Here is an 18,147-nt window from a genome sequence, read left to right on the forward strand (position 1 = left end):
TTCCCCACTCTTCTTCTGCACGAAGAAGAACCCTGCCCCAGCAGGTGACACTGACTTCCTGATGAACCCTCTTGCCAGATTTTCCTGGATGTACTGTGACATTGCCTCCGTCTGCGGGAGAGATAGCGGATAGACTCGACCCCGGGGAGGCTCAGCACCAGGCAAGAGGTCAATAGGACATTCATAGGGGCGATGGGGCGGAAGGGTCTCCGCCGCCTTTTTGGAGAATACGTCTGCATACGACCAATACTGCTTGGGGAGAGAGGAAAGATCTGCGGGTACCTCAGTTGTAGCTACCTGAACGCACTTCCTCTGACACCTACCCCCACAAGATTCACCCCATCCCAGAATTCTGCCTGAGGACCACTCGATATGAGGAGAGTGGTACCATAGCCAAGGTATTCCCAACAGGACTTCATCAATTCCCTCTGGAATGACGAGCAGGGAAATAATCTCCTGATGAGATGGCGACATGGACAGAGTAAAAGGGATGGTCTGGTGAGTTATCTGTGAGGGCAGAGTCGACCATTCACCACTCGTACCGTTACAGGTTGAGCTAGCATAACCAGAGGTATTGCGTGGCGTTGGGCGAAGGCAGAAGACATAAAATTGCCCTCCGCCCCAGAATCCATGCAGAGCTCTACCGAGTGGGAGAATGAGCCTATAGTAATTGTCCCCTTAAAGGACAATTTAGAGGCAAACGTCACCGTGTCTAGCGTACCTCCACCTACGACCACTAAACGCTGACGTTTCCTCGACCGCTGAGGACATCTGGTGGCTAAATGTCCAGACTGCTGGCAAACATGACAGACCCTGAGTGCACAAGCGGTCCGGGACTTAGGTCCCGCTTGTGACACTTCCCTGGCCTCATGTGACTCAGGAACCAGGACCGGAGATTCCAGAGGTTTGGCAAAAGTAGGAGCCAGCCGAAACCTCTGCCTACTCTGGGCTCGCTCTAACCTCCGCTCGTTAAAACGGAGGTCAATTCGAGTGGAGACTGTTATTAACTCCTCCAGTGTGGCAGGAATCTCCCTAGTGGCCAGAGCGTCCTTTACATGGTCAGCCAAGCCCCTCCAAAATATGGGGATAAGAGCTTTATAAGACCATTCCAGCTCAGATGCTAAAGTGCGGAATTGGATGGCAAAATGCCTGACCAAGGACTCACCCTGAGTTAATGCCAGCAGTTGGAGCGCAGTGTCATGGGTGACTTGAGGTCCTAAAAAGACCTGTTTTAAAGTGCTCAAAAACAGAGGAGCACTCTGCACCACATGATCGCCACGCTCCCACAGCGGCGTAGCCCATTCCAACGCCCTGTCCGACAATAGAGACACAATAAATCCCACCTTAGCCCGCTCTGTGGGAAAACGTGCAGCCAGAAGCTCGAGATGAATAGAGCACTGACTCACGAATCCCCTACAAAATTTGCTATTACCAGAAAATTTTTCTGGCAGCGGGAGGCGAGAAAATGTCAGAACAGGGGTGGCAATGGACAAAGTTGCTGCAGCCACGCTGGCAGCCTGTACAGCAACTGCGGTAACATCCACAGCTGAGGTTGCGCTCTCGAGAGCCGCCAACCTACCCTCCAGCTGCTGTATATACCGCAGGGATTGCTGTTTGTCCGTCATCACTAGCCAGACCCTGGCGCTAGTGTAATGTTAGGGCTAGCGGAACGCACCAAATAATAAGACTGATAGTGTACGGTGCGTTCGTAGCCCGGGGTCCACCGTGCAGAGATGGAACCTGCTGCTGAGTAATGACGGACTATATGGCGGTACTCATAAGTATACTCGCGTGGGTTAAACTTCACCCAACGTGAAGGAAGCGATCCTGTTGCGTCACAGGGTCGCGGTACCGCAGATAGAAGGCGAGCAAGCAGTCAGCGAACTTAACCCCAACTAGGATTGAAGTCCGATTAGACCCTTGCTGGCACAACACCGCAACAGGGTGTGTTAGGCAACTCTTAAAATTAGAGCACCGAAGTGTGAACTGTGCCGTGCTGGCAGGCACCACTAAGCACCCAGACGTGGGTCAGGAAGCGCACTACTGGTGCGTGGCGCCGCACTGGCGGTCACAGCAATAGACGCTGATACGTGTGTGACACGTTGAGTGATTTGTCGGGCGCTAGATAGCAGCCATACTCCATACGCGAACAGTCATACAATAGGGTAGGGGTATTTAATGAACGACTTGCACTCACAACAAACACACGTATTCAATTGTACACTAGCGCATGGCCGTGCGGTCATGCGCAGTTTATATAATTGCAGGACAGGAAGTGGCCACAGAAACTTTGCCCTTCCAAGACCTGCCAAGAGGACCAATGGAATGCGCTGCAGAGCCAGAGCACATGACCCTCGATCTCCAACGGGAGATCTTGCTCTGGGCATGCTCAGTGTGTGCAAACAAGGACTTAGTCCCAGGGAAGTCAGCTCGCCGCTGACCAGCACTGACTTTAATGGCAGGAGCTGAAGAAGCAGCAGTAACTCTCTGTACAGAGTGAGAGCGAGCAAGACACTGGGAGCGACGTCCCTGCTGAGCAGACTCCACTGCGGCTGGAGGAGAATGGGAGACCGCAGCGGAGACGGATCGAGATTCCCCCTGTGCAGCAGAGGAAACTCGACTCCTAACACTTGGTATCGGAATTCCGATACAGCAAATATTGGCCGATACCCGATATTTGCAGTATCGGAATGCTCAACACTACTTTTGGGTTTTCATTGGGTGTAACCCTAATCAAAACCATTAGCCCAATACACCCCTTATCCTAATCTCAACCCTAACCTCAAACCTAACCCTAATCCCAATATACCCCTAACCCTAATCTCAAACCTAACCCTAATCCCAGCCTTAACCTTAATGCCAAACCTAACCCTAATCCAAACCCTAATCCAACCCTAACCTTAATCCCAACTCTAACCCTAACTTTAGCCCCAACCTTAACTTTAGCCCCAACCCTAATCCTAACTTTAGCCCCACCCTAACCCTAGCCCCAACCCTAACCCAAACTTTATCCCCAACCCTAACCCTAACTTTAGCCCCAACCCTAACCCTAGCCCTAACCCTAGCCCTAACCTGAGCCCTAGCCCTAATCCTAGCCCTAACCCTAACCCTAGCCCTAACCCTAACCCTAATTGGAAAAAAGAAATACATACTTTTTTATTTTATTTTTTCCTAACTAAGGAGGTGATAAAGGGAGGGGTTATTTACTATTTTTTTTATTTTGATCACTGTGATAGGATCTCACAGAGACCAAAATAAAACAAGAGAAAGAATCTTTCTCTGCTGGCCGACAGACCACGGCGGGCGCACTGCACATGAGCCCGCCATTTTCTTACTGAAGCAAGAAGCCGGCGGCCAGGAGAGGAAGCAGGAGGACCTAGGGACACAGATAAGTATAACAGGGTACCCGATCCCCCTATTTCTCTGTCCTCTGATGTGCGATCACATCAGAGGACAGAGAATGACACACCACATTTTTTTGCGGTCACTGGTAAATGGTTAAATACTGGCGATCACAAAACAGGGGTCAGTAAAAATTGACCCCAATCATGTTCTTTGTGCTCTCAGCTACCACTGGCAGCCGAGAACCCAAAGATCTGCCGGATGCCGGCCGGCGGGCGCTCTGCGCATGCACTTGCCACCGGGGGAGACGGGTGAGTATCGGGGGCGATCGGGGACCCCTTTTCTCTGTCCTCTGATGTGCGATCACATTGGAGGACAGAGAAATTAAATGGTAAATCACTTTTTTTTGTGACCACTGGTAAACGGTTAATTACTGGCAATCGCAACTCGGGGGTCGGAAAAAACTGACCCGAATCATGTTCTCTGGGGTCTCGGCTACCCCCGGCAACCGAGACCCCAGAGAAAATCCGACTCTGGGGGGTGCTTTACACTTTTTCCACAACTCCGTTAATTAACTGCGCTGTGGTTTAAGTACCCTTAACTGCCGCCGTTAAAAGGCGTATTAGCGGTCGTTAAAAGGTTAATAAAGTATTGCCATAATTTTTTACCCTCACCCTGTTTTGCAGAGTAGTATTCTGTCCATGGGAAAAGGAGCGCAGGCATTCAGTGGGATGAGCTATGATCTTTGTAAGGATAGCCAGGCCATCAGACAAGAGCACCTACTGACTCTCATGTCTTCACTGACATGTCCTCTACAACTGACTTTTGTTTCAGGGTATATTCTCACACACAGATGATGTTTTTGCAGATATTTCTAGGACTGTTTAACTAAACTGAATGTGAGTATCAGAAATTCATGTTTGTTGCAGTTGAAGCAAACCTATTTTGAAGTATAGAACACATTTTCAGTTTCAGAAATTTCTAACTCTAGTGCAAGTGAAGATCACCTTTTCTCGCAATTTTTTTTTAATTTTTGTAATTTTATTCCTGTTTTTTAAAACCAGCTCAATTATTGTTTGTGTTTAAAATTGCATCATATTCCCTCTTTGTGTTAAATATGTTTCATTAATATAAACCCAAAGGTGTGCCACTCTTGAGAATTTATTATACGGTTAGTATCCCGGGGCATGGGCAAAAAAAAGCTATATCTACATTCAAAATTTGCATTACATCTTTTTATTCAAATAAAGGAACATAAGATTATTCTGTAAGTATTTACGTCAAACTTGTCCTAAAATGTTTTAATTTGGCATGTTTCATAAAGCATTGCCGTATTGCAATTATTAAAATGCTTGAACCTGCAGTGTGTCACAAGGTATTTCAAAATTTCTAATTAACATGCCAGTATTTTGTATGTTCTTTGTCAGCTTTAATAATGTTATGGTTTGTGTATGGATTTGTTAAAATTGAATGTTTCCACATTTTGAATTATGCGGTACTGCATCAGTGGTATAGTGACCTATCTCATCATTTATATACAAAAATTGAACTCTATAGTAATATTACCTCTGATTGACCTCAATGATAATTATAACCTCAGAGTTGCACAAATCTGCACTTACATTTTTCAGTACAAAACAAGATACCGATTTTACTAGTGCCATTAATGAAATATTCTGACCCATGTATTTCAATTCAAACCACAAAGAAGTAGTTTCTTATACCAACTCAAAAAATTAGTTAATCATTCCTGTGACTCTCTAGATCTTGGCACTCTCCAGATAGTTAAGGTACATGTAAGGTGAAAGGGTTTATGCCAAGTTGAGTATTTGCAGATTTATCTGCATTTATAATCAGAATGCTGTGTGGAAAAACTTTCAGTACATTGCGACTGTGTTGTTATGTGCATCTTTACTGGATTTTTACCTGTGTTTTTTATTCCATTTATTTGAATGAGTGAAAAAACACTGCAAAAACGCTTGACGAAGTGACATGTTGCAGGCTTGAAAAAAACATTGATAATTAAAATCTGCTAGGAAAAAATAAGAAACGTGTGTAAGATTTCAGAAATTTCACTTTGCTTTGACTGTAAACGGAATTATTACTTTTTAAAAATGCATTGAAAAAACATTGCAAAAACACAACGTGAACAAGCCCTTTTCCAATGTGCAACATGAACAAGTCATAAAAAATACTATTCCCTATTGATCACTAAGTTTAAGGCCTCATTCACACGTTTGGTATTTGATCAGTTTCTAATATATTTCTAAGCCAAAACTAGGAGTGGAACAATCAGAGGAAAGGAGTAATATAAATGCGTCACTACGTTCTGTATTTTTTTTCCACTCCTGGTTTTGGCTTACAAATACTGATGTAAAATACTGAACGAGTGAACGTTGCCTAACTCAATGTTTGCAGTGTTTTCGCAGTGATCTTTTTGCCTACTAAGACAATGTTCTCACGAACAGTATTTGGTGAGCTTTGGATGTTGCATATTTTCTGCTAAATTTCTGCACCAATAGGGCCACTTTCACACTAGCAGTATTTGGTCAGTAATTTACCTCAGTATTTGTAAGCCAAAACCAGGAGTGGGTAAAAAATGCAAACGTGGTGACCATGTTTCTATTAAACGTTTCCTCTGATTGTTCCACTTATGATTTTGTCTGACTAAGGTTATGCTCACATCTAAGTATATAAAGTAGCTGAAATTCTCAGCCAGAAAATATGGAGGCGAGTATTTTGCGCTTTTTTCTCAAATAGCATCCGTATGTTATGCAAGTTCTATGTGATTGTGCATTTTTTCCTCACCTAGCATCCATGTGAAATGCATATTTAACATCAGCTTTTACATTCAGTAATTCTCTAGATCATTTCAAGCTAGTTTTCTAACTAATTAAACAATCTTATATACAGAGATAGAGAGAAAAAGATCAAATATAATCATTACATTGCTTGTATAGTTTGCTGTACTTGTATTTAGCTAACAAATAAATAAAAGAAAACGTGGCAGGGTCCATCTTATTTTTATTATCCAGCTGAGGAAAAGCAGACAGCTGAGAGCTGTTTTTAATAGGCTGGGAATTGGGCAATAAACATGGAGCTTCCCTGGCTATTAATACCAGCTCACATCTGTCTACTTGACCTTTATTGATTTTTAAAAAGTAGGACCCCAAAAAAAATTATGTGGGGTTCTCAATATTTATAATGACCAGCCAAGGCTAAGCAGACAGCTGTGGGCTGATCTTAATAGCCTGGGACGGAGCTATTGATGTTGGCCCCCTCCCAGACTAATCACTCCAGACTTCAGCCACCCCAGCAAATTACATTGTATGATTTAAATATAATTAAATTACACTATATTTCATGAAATAAGTATTTGATCATCTACCAATCAGCAGGAATTCTGGCTCTCACAAACCTGTTAGTTGCTCTTTTAGAAGCCCTCTAAAAGAGTACAACCCAATGGACACCAATTGAGAAGCATGGTGGGGGAAATATAGTACTTTGGGGGTGTTTTCTGCAAAGGACAGGACCGTATTGAAGGAAGGATGTATGGGATCTTCTGTCACAAGATTTTGGCCAACAACTTCCTTCTCTCAATAAGAGCAGTGAAGATGGATCAGAAACACACAGCCAGGGCCCTGAAACCTGAAGGATTTCTATGGAGGAGTGGTCCAAAATTCCTGCTGCTATGTGTGCAATCTTAGTCAAGAACCACAGGAAACTTCTGACCTCTGTAATTGCACACAAAGGTTTCTGTACCAAATGGTAATTTCTGTTTTTGTATTGTATCGAATACTTATTTCATGCAATAACATGCTAATTAATTAAGTAAAAATCATGCCATGTGATTTTTCTGGTTTTTTTTTTAGATTCTGTCTCTCACAATTGAAGTGTACTCTTGATAAAAAAAATTACAGACCTCTGCATTCTTTGTAGGTGGGAAAACTCGCAAAATCAGCAGTGTGTCAAATACTTATTTCCCCCCCACTGTGTATATCTATTTTATTCTATTCAGTTCTATTCAGATGGTTCATGCTCTAAATTGACTGTACTCATTTGATAACATGTCTGATTTCCTGTGGAGCGAGCACATAAAAATCGCACCACATATGTGTGCCATGCCATGTGCCATTCAATTCTTTTCGCAGTTAGTCTCGGCCATTTTACGAGACCATATGCAGAATGTTGTGATTTTTTCCCTACCCCAATTCAAGGTGAGAAAAAACTTGCAGATGAACACTGCTTATACAAGTCTATGGGTTACCTCTGTACATAAAAGTCAACATAGGCAAAAGGGAAATTGACATGTTATAGATTTAAAACACGCAGCACAGGTCAGTTTGCAATGATTGAAAAATGAACATGCGATTTCTATATAGGTCATCCATTTTGCTGGAACTGTAAGATCTTGCATTTTTTGATTTAGCAGAAATAGTCATAGTCAAAAACTCACCAAAATGTATCACTTAGGCTAGGTTCGTACACAACCGCAAACGCATGGCAAAACGCGTGCAAACGCATGATAACGCTGCTTTTTTTTATTCGCATTAACTTATGCATGATGGATAAAAGAAGCAATGTTTGCACGCGTTTGCATTATTTATGTGCATGGGTTTGATAGGAAAAAATTCAAAGACAATTTCCTTGACACAAGCTACACCCAATGGGCATGGCGCATGGGATTTCTGTATATAGACCCTTGTGCAAATGCAAGCAAACGCATGTTCCCATAGACTGCAATGCGTTTATTTGATGTACTCTTTCCGCAAGCGTCAGCATGCATATGGTGGCAGAAATTTGCCAGCCGCACCCAGCAGCAGACCTAGAAAATACGCATGTGTAAACAAATGCAGGTGAATGCATGCACCTGCGTCTACAATGTTAAAGATGTGAAATGAAGACGCATGCGGATGAATGCTTCCGAAACGCTGCGGACACAACCGAAAATGTGAAACCAGCCTTAGCAAGACTTTTCACACTGCACTTTGTTATTAACAGTTATTATTGAGAGCGTACTTATTTGTAACGTGTTATACAGTAGTTGACATACATAGTCTTTTTGCAAGAATTTTTTTTTCGCACAAAGCAGAACCATGGCAAAATGTGAACTATATTGCTTAATGATCACCATTTCTTTTTGCATCAATTATTCTTAGGACAGGTCGATGTATGATTTGCGATGGTCTTACTTTTATAGCTACTAATTCTGCATTTAGAAAGAGAATTAAGAAAATTAGGAGAATGCTGAAATTGCTAGAGAAAAATAGCTCATTAATTATTTATGTAAGCAAGGAAGCATAAGGCCGGGATCACACATGCGAAAAAAACGTCCAAGTCTCGCATGGTAATCCCCGGCCCTGCCGCCTGCACTCTGGAGCGGAGCGAGTGGCCGCATAGCAATACATGGAGCTGCACGCTCCGCTTCTGAGTGTCGGGTGCAGGGACGGGGATTACCATGCGAGACTCGGACGTATTTCTCGCATGTGTGATCCCGGCCTAAGAGGTTGACTTTGCCAGGCACTGGAGCAATGCCTATTCAAGAAAACAAAGCTGAATAAAGGCAGGTTCACACGTTCAGTATTTTATATCAGTATTTGTAAGCCAAATACCAGGAGAGAAACAATCAGAGGAAAAGTATAATAGAAATACGTCACGACTTCTGAATTGTTCACCCACTCATTATTTTGGCTTACAATTTCTGATGTAGAATACTGACCAAGTACTGAACTTATGAACATGGCCTAAGGCTATGTGCACACGTTGCAGATTTAACTGTGGAATTTTCTGTGCAGATTTTGCATTTCTTGGCAGAAAACGCAGGTCAGAATCTGCACCTTTTTTTGGTATGTACACATGTTGCAGATTTCTATTATGGAATGGGTGCAGAAACGCAGCAGATCTGCAAAAAGAAGTGACATGGTCCTTTTTTGAATCTGCTGCGTTTTCTGTGCAGATTTTTCTGCACCATTAGCACAGCATTTTTTTTGCCATTGATTTACATTGTACTGTAAATCACTTGCGAATCTGCAGCGTTTCAGAGCGGAAAAAAAGCTGCAGATCTGCAGAAAATCTGCAACGTGTGCACATACCCTAAGGCTGGGATGCAAAACCATGTGCAACCACTCATAAGCTTCTAGGGAACCCTGAAATCCCTGAAGTTTGACCATTGGTGATTATATATTGATTACTTTTCATAAGAATTGGATTACAAATTCTGGAAAACAGAACAAATTATGAAAAATGTCTATGTTTTGAGATAAATATAAACAATGTCAGTTTGTAAAATATTTTTAAAAATATATATTTAATTTACAAAGTACATCTACTGCAGGAAGAAACTGTTTACACAATGAATCACAATTAACTAACATGAATGCTAAAAATTATACATTTCAAGAATTTCATCTGATTGGCTTCAACTTCAATCAAAATCTACAACTGTTTCTCTTTCTCCTCTTTTTTATGATGTATTTATCAACAGTTGCTGGAAATACAATAATCATCACTGTCATTTGGAAAAGCTCAAAGCTTAATAGTCCGATGTATTTCTTCCTTGGAAATTTTGCTTTTATGGAAATCGGTTACACATCAGTTACTATGCCAAAAATGCTGACAGATATGATATATGGTGACAAAAGAATAACAGTTTTTGCCTGTATTACACAACTATATTTCTTTTTTGTTTTAGGGGGTATTGAAAATTACTTACTGGCAGTCATGGCTTATGATCGATATGTGGCAATTTGTAACCCTTTGAGATACCCAACAATAATGAGTAAAAGATTTTGCCATCAGTTGGCAGTGATGTCATGGCTTTCTAGCTTTATAAGTTCATTAATTCCTATATATTTGTTAAGTCAACTGTCCTTTTGCGGTAGAAATGAGATTGACAATTTTTTCTGTGACGCTTCCCCAATTTTTAATCTTTCTTGCACTAACACATCACTTATAAAAGTCTATTTTTTCAGTCTTGTGTGGATCGTTGTGTTCAGTTGTTTATTTTTTATCATTTTATCTTATTTACAGATCATTTTAGTTATATTAAAGATGCCTTCTCATAGTGGTCGTAAAAAAGTTTTCTCTACATGTGGATCTCACTTCACTGTCGTTATTCTTTAATATGGCTCTGTTATATCGATGTATGTGAGGCCAAACCATAGACACACATTTGTGTTTGATAAATGTCTTTCAGTATTTTATGCCATTGTAACCCCATTTTTAAATCCAATCATATATAGCCTTAGAAACAAAAATGTTAGAGAAGCCATAAAGTCATTAAAATATATGTATTTTATTTGTCATAGTGCCTGAGCAATCTGTCAGATCAGAGCTGAGATTAAAGGACCCCAAAACGAATTAGATTAAATTAGACAAAAGCAAAGAATTTAGGCAGAATCAGCTGACAATTTAATATGTACGCCACTCAAATCTTACCTGAAAAATGTGTAAATGGTGGGACTTGATTATTTTGTTTTTGTGCTATAGAGTTCACAGCCATAGTAGTCTGCTAGCGGCTTACTTCACCCTCACCATTATCAATACTTGAATGCTCATCCTGCCTGAAAATTCATGTGATAAATAATCACAAGTAATATTGAAGAAATGCTACCACTAACATGAAGTACAATATGTCACGAAAAAATAATCTCAGAATCAGTGGGATCCGTTAAAGCGTTCTAGAGTTATAACCTCATAAATTGACAGTGGTCAGAATTGTAAAAATTGGCTCAGTCATTAAGTACCAAATTGGCTCTGTCACTAAGGGGTTAAAGTTTTCAGCTTCAGTTTTTGTTGGTCGTGATCTGTTTTTATAGGGTATTTATGGTATATCAATTTACGATATTTTAATCACCTCCTATTGGATTTGACTGCAAAATGATCTGGATAATTTGATCTGGAGATCAAAATTTTTTTCACGTCGTTTACCGATTGGATTAATTTATTTTATATTTTGATAGATCGGATCATGGAAAGACATTCACTTTTGTCGGCACTTGTTAAATGCCGCTGCCAGAGATTGTCAGCGGGACTTAACAACTTAACAGGCAAGGGCATAGCTCCAGTACACACAGCTGTTAGAGGAACATGATGAATGATTAAATCAGATGTCATGCAGGGAGAATGATGCGGGCTTCATGTGCGAGCCTGCATCAAAGACAGGGAGCCGCCATATGTAATTGGTATGATAGTGTGTAGAACTTCTCCTATCATGCTTACTAATGTCATGGTTCCACTATTCAGTGTGTTTGGGATGCAGCTACTAAGAGCTCAGTCATTAAATCTGGTACAGGGGCATGTTGATGATGTCAGTAATTTGATTGACAGCTCAGTCATCCAGTCTGGGGCAGAGGCGTGCTGACCTGTCAGTATGTTGATTGACAGCTTGGCTGTCCAATCTGAGTCAAGAAGTCCGAAGTTGGGGTTAAACAGATAGATAGTCAGAATGAGGTCCAAGGTCAGGCAATGAAAGATCAACAAACATAAGTCAATGCAAAGAAGACAAACCACACAATAGCTGAAATTCCATAGGCAGAGGTCTGGGAGTAAATAGCCTAGCAATCACCTGGGACAATGAACATCAGGAGACAACCAGTGTCTCTCAGTCTCAGATTTGATAGCCGAGCTGTCAATCAACACACCAACAGCTCAGCACGCCCCTGCACCAGACTGGATGTTTGAGCTGTCAATCAAAGTACTGACAAATTAGGCACACCCCTACACCATACATATTGAGCTGTTAGTAACTGCATCCCAGAGACACTGATGTGTGGAACCATGACAACTAAACTACAAAGGAAACAAAAGTTAATATATTCTTTAACTTTCAGACTGCCAGCAGACAATTTGTGAGGATTTATCAAGCTTATAGCTCTCACCGTAAATTTTCTTTGGTGTTCTAAGGCTGGGACTTCATGGAGATTTTATTTAGTGTGACTTTACATGTTTAACTAAGAGCGTAATTTTCTACATGCTATATATTATGATCAAATAAACTGCAGCTGTATTAAATGCACCTTTTTGAAAGTGCTCTATAAAAAGTCACTGTAAAGCACAAGATTTATGGCAAACCCAACCCAATGTTAAAGATAGGTACTGTGATGTAGCGATGTCCTTGCTGTGCAGTGAATAGGCAGTGACCCATATAAAGTTCAAACAAAGTCTTGTTTATTTTACAGCATACTCACAAACCGGAAAAGAAAGCAAATAAGTCCTTCGGTATGCAGCCGGGAAAAAATAACAACAGTCCACAGTTCGCTGCCGTGAGCGTATTACACCCCCGTGTACGCTGGGGTGTCTGGCTTTTCAGGCTCTGCCTGGCCCGTGTTTCTCCACACGGAAGGAGCTCTGCACAAGCCTCCTCCTAGGTCTGACTCCCAGACCAGACTGACACACCCAAACTCTCTTGCTGGGGTTTTTTTTTCTATCCTCCAGATTCTATGGCCATGGGCCACTATAAGATCTGGGCTGGAGGAAACGGACCGTCCCCACTACCATCCTGCAGTCCGTTTCAAAATAAAAGCCCATACCAGGTTTTCCTGAATAAATTCTGGGACAAATAACTTGACCCAGTTCACACTTACTTTTATTCTTCCCTGTGTCTCACAGGCAACCTGCTGTGAGCACAGGGCACTCCAGCGGATCTAATATGCTTCCAAGCACATCCTGGGGGACACATAGCGACCCTCGCATATGACACCGGTCACTGCCTCACATACCCCCCCCTCTGTTCAGACTTGTGGGGTTGAACATTTGTCAGCATACATGATGCCCGTGACAGGGCATCTGCATTTCCCTGTGATTTCCCAGCCCGATGTTCCACAGAGAAGCTGAAATTTTGTAGGGACAAGAACCATCTGGTGACTCGGGCATTCCTTTCCTTTGCATTTCTCATCCAGACAAGGGGTGAATGGTCTGTTACCAACCGAAACTGACGCCCGAGCAAATAGTAGCGTAGGGACTCCAAGGCCCATTTGATCGCCAAGCACTCCTTCTCCACTACGCTATAATTTTTCTCTGCCGGGGTCAGTTTCCTGCTTAAATAGGTGACTGGATGCTCATCCCCATTCACCTCTTGCGACAGCACCGCTCCTAAGCCTACCTCTGAGGCATCGGTTTGCACAATAAAGGTTTTCTTGAAGTCGGGGCTGATGAGGACCGGCTGTCCACACAACGCCGACTTCAGAGACTGGAACGCTTCCTCTGCTTGAGCATTCCACTTGACCATCACCGTTTTCTTCCCTTTTAACAGGTCCGTTAGGGAAGCCGATTTACCAGCAAAATTGGGTATAAACCGACGGTAATACCCAATGATGCCAAGGAATGCCCTCACTTGATTGGAACTTAAGGGCTTGGGCCAGTTTTGAATGGCCTCAATTTTGTTCACTTGAGGTTTGATAACCCCCCGGCCGATCACGTATCCCAAGTACCGGGCTTCCGTGAGACCTATCGCACATTTCTTTGGGTTTGCTGTTAACCCTGCGGCTCTAAGAGACTTTAGCACTGCTTGTACCTGGGACAGATGGGTATCCCAGTCGGTACTAAAGATGACTATGTCATCCAAATAGGCCGATGCGTAATCTCTATGTGGTGCTAACACAATGTCCATCAGCCTCTGGAATGTGGCCGGAGCCCCATGTAACCCAAAAGGTAAGACAATGTATTGAAAGAGACCCTCTGGGGTTATAAAAGCAGTCTTTTCCTTCGCTGACTCTGTTAAGGGACCCTGCCAGTAACCTTTCGTGAGATCCAGCGTGGTGAAGTACTGGGCCTTCCCCAGTCTCTCAATTAGCTCGTCCACCCGTGGCATGGGATACAGGTCAAATTTTGACACTTCATTTAATTTCCTAAAGTCATTACAGAAGCGTAATGACCCATCAGGTTTTGGTATAAGTACAATGGGGCTAGCCCACTCACTTCGGGACTCCTCAATGACTCCCAACTGAAGCATTTGCTTTACCTCGGCCGCGATGGCTTGCCTTCGGGCTTCTGGCACTCGGTACGGTTTCATCCGCACCTTTACCCGGGGCTCAGTGACAATGTCATGCTGAATCACTGAGGTTCGCCCCGGCAGCTCTGAGAATACATCCATATTCTGCTGTACCAAAGATCGAGCCTCCCGCCGCTGCTGTTTTGTGAGGTCATCATTGACCTTTACCTCACACCTGGCTGAGTCCTTGGCCAGGGCCAGAGGGACCTCCGATTGTATGACCGTAGTTGCATCTGTGACCAAACATTCTCGGTCCTTCCAGGCCTTTAGCAGGTTTACATGGTACAACTGCTCGGGTTTTCTTTTCCCGGGTTGGTACACTTTGTAATTCACTTCCCCCACCTTTCCCCGTATCTCATACGGCCCTTGCCACTTGGCCATGAGTTTACTCTCTGGGGTGGGCACTAGTACCAACACCCAGTCTCCTTCTTTAAAGGACCTGACCGTGGCCCTTTTATTATAGGTACGGCTCTGAGCAGCCTGGGCATCCAACAGATGCTCCTTTAGGATGGGTTGCACGACTGCAATCCGATCCTGCATACTTGCCACATACTCGATAACACTCTTATGTGGAGTGGGCTCCTGTTCCCATGTCTCTTTGGCTACATCCAGCAGCCCCCTCGGGTGCCTGCCATACAATAGCTCAAATGGGGAGAACCCCGTGGACGCCTGCGGTACCTCGCGTATGGCGAACATTAAATATGGCAATAACATATCCCAATCCTTCCCATCCTTGGCGACCACCTTTTTGAGCATGGCCTTGAGGGTCTTATTAAACCTCTCGACCAACCCATCGGTTTGTGGATGGTACACTGACGTACGCAACTGTTTAATTTGGAGCAATTTACATAGCTCCCTAGTCACTTTAGACATAAAAGGGGTTCCCTGATCTGTAAGGATCTCCTTGGGGAGCCCAAGACGACAAAACATGGCAAACAGTTCACGGGCTATTAGTTTAGCCGAAGTGTGCCGGAGCGGTATCGCCTCTGGATACCGGGTGGCGTAGTCTACGACTACTAATATGTGCTGATGGCCCCGGGCGGATTTTACTATTGGTCCCACCAGATCCATTGCTATCCGCTCAAAGGGTACTTCTATGATGGGCAGAGGTACTAACGGACTTCGGTAGTTCGTGGTGGGTGAGGTTAGTTGACACTCAGGACATGTGTCACAGTACTTTGTAACCTCAGCGTAGACACCAGGCCAAAAGAACCTCTGTAATATGCGCTCTAATGTCTTTTTGGCCCCCAAGTGCCCCCCCAACATGTGAGTGTGAGCCATGTCGAGCACCGCCCGACGATAGGGTTGGGGCACTACCAGTTGTTCCACCACCTCATCCCGGATTTTATCAACCCTGTACAGTAACTCCTGGATGACCGCCATCCGGGGAAACTCCTTTTCTGCACCAGATTGTTGTGCCACCCCATTTACCTCGATTACTCTTTCCCTTGCCCGGGTCAGAGTGGGATCCTGGAGCTGGGCAGTCCCAAACTTACCAGGTGACACTTCCAGCTCATGAATTGGTGGATTCTCTTCCACTTCCCCTGCCAATACCTCTAGGGGAAACCTATCGGGATTACACACTGTCCCTATCGTGGCGACCCCTACGGCAGGTATCCCTGACTCGGGATCGTTGGGTTCTGCACCCGGAATGCTTTTTACCCTGAGAGGGTTAACTCTGGTCTCCCAGAGGGACCAGAACAACGGTAAGTCTCTACCCATCACAGTCCCATACGGAAGAGTTTTTACCACTCCCACCACATGTTTTATCTCTCCACATGGGGTGGAGAACGTGACCTCCGCAGTCGGGTACTCTCGGAGGTCCCCATGTATGCACACTACCCCCACCTTTCGTCCAATAGGACTGTCCCCAGCAACCAAGGACCCGTGTACCAGGGTCACCAAGCTCCCCGAGTCCAAGAGAGCATCCGTTTGGTACCCGTTAACGAGCACTCTGCACAGCTGAGGTTCGGTACCGGCAGGGTCTGTAGTGGCAATGCAGACTGGCTGGGCATACATAGACACGTGGCGGGTATACCCGCAGTCCATGGGTTCTGTTGTTAGGGGACAATTAGCAACCACATGTCCAGGTTCTTGGCACCGCCAACACGTAACAACTGTGGCACGAGGTAACCTTGGAGCCAGTTTAGGGGACACAGGTCTGTGGTCACTCTCTTTCCGAGACAACCCCTCAGCACGGACTCGGTCCGGTCTTGTCCCAGTGGAGGGTCGTGGACTTTTCTCAGACTCCTGAGCTGGCGGAACCTTACGTGACAGCTGAAGCGGAGCAGTGTCCCGTATAAAGTCCTGGGTGGCCTTATATCGCTCTATCAGGCCTACAACCTGGTCTAGGGTACCCGGGTCCCCTTGACCCACCCAACACTGAATGGCCGCTGGCAGAGCCCTCACCAGTCGGTCGACCACCACCCTCTCCACTATCTGACTTGTGGATAAAGTCTCAGGTTGGAGCCACCGTTTCACAAGCTGCAATAAGTCAAAAATCTGAGACCGGGCAGGCTGGGCTTCCACAAAAGTCCAAGAAAACACCCGTTGAGCTCTCACATAAGTATTAACCCCCAGTCGGGCAAGGATCTCACCTTTTAACTTGGAATAGTCCTGGGCATCCTCCCGACTGAGGTCAAAGTAGGCCTTTAGCTAATCGCCCCTCAAGATTGGAGCCACAACTTCAGCCCACTGTGCTGCTGGCAGATTCTCCCGTTCTGCCGTGCGCTCATAGACGGTGAGGAAGGCTTCCACGTCATCTTCCAGACTCAATTTCCTCAAAGCGGAGCGGACCTTGTCACGGGCATCGCAACGTTCCGGGGTCGGTGCTGGAGGTGCCTCTCGCAGGGCTGTAATTTGCTGCAGCAACAGATTATTAGTTTGTTGCTGTTGTTGCTGTGTGAGAACTAGCTGCCTCAGGATCTCCTCCATTTTGTCTGTAGGCCTGAATTGCAATGTAGCAGGCTTAATAACAGACATGCAAATGGCATTGGGGTATGCCTTAATTCACACTGCCCGCATTCTCCACCAATTGTGATGTAGCGATGTCCTTGCTGTGCAGTGAATAGGCAGTGACCCATATAAAGTTCAAACAAAGTCTTGTTTATTTTACAGCATACTCACAAACCGGAAAAGAAAGCAAATAAGTCCTTCGGTATGCAGCCGGGAAAAAATAACAACAGTCCACAGTCCGCTGCCGTGAGCGTATTACACCCCCGTGTACGCTGGGGTGTCTGGCTTTTCAGGCTCTGCCTGGCCCGTGTTTCTCCACACGGAAGGAGCTCTGCACAAGCCTCCTCCTAGGTCTGACTCCCAGACCAGACTGACACACCCTATCCTCCAGATTCTATGGCCATGGGCCACTATAAGATCTGGGCTGGAGGAAACGGACCTGCCCCACTACCATCCTGCAGTCCGTTTCAAAATAAAAGCCCATACCAGGTTTTCCTGAATAAATTCTGGGACAAATAACTTGACCCAGTTCACACTTACTTTTATTCTTCCCTGTGTCTCACAGGCAACCTGCTGTGAGCACAGGGCACTCCAGCGGATCTAATATGCTTCCAAGCACATCCTGGGGGACACATAGCGACCCTCGCATATGACACCGGTCACTGCCTCACAGTACGCAGGGCAACGCAGGACGCATGGAGCAGTAGGTGGAGCTTAGGCGGGGCTTTAAGGAGGAAGAAGGGAGGAAGTATGCTGCCATCCCCCGCCCTCTCGACCGCAAATGTGAAAGTAGGCTTACTTTTCCTGTTTATGATGTAGCCACTTAAAAATACATTTTTTATTACATATAATATCCATAT

General features: G+C 44.5%; 1 protein-coding gene across 1 annotated transcript; it reads left to right on the forward strand.

Annotated features, from left to right (window-relative positions):
* The first annotated feature begins 9,714 nt into the window (after positions 1-9,714).
* On the forward strand, positions 9,715-10,464 carry LOC138663625 (olfactory receptor 6J1-like). Its single transcript, XM_069749937.1, has one exon. It carries the CDS (start codon positions 9,715-9,717, stop codon positions 10,462-10,464), a length of 750 nt encoding a protein of 249 aa, XP_069606038.1.
* The last annotated feature ends 7,683 nt before the right edge of the window (positions 10,465-18,147 follow it).

The sequence above is a fragment of the Ranitomeya imitator genome, chromosome 1 (genome assembly GCF_032444005.1).
Source record: "Ranitomeya imitator isolate aRanImi1 chromosome 1, aRanImi1.pri, whole genome shotgun sequence".
Classification (NCBI taxonomy): Eukaryota; Metazoa; Chordata; class Amphibia; order Anura; family Dendrobatidae; genus Ranitomeya; species Ranitomeya imitator.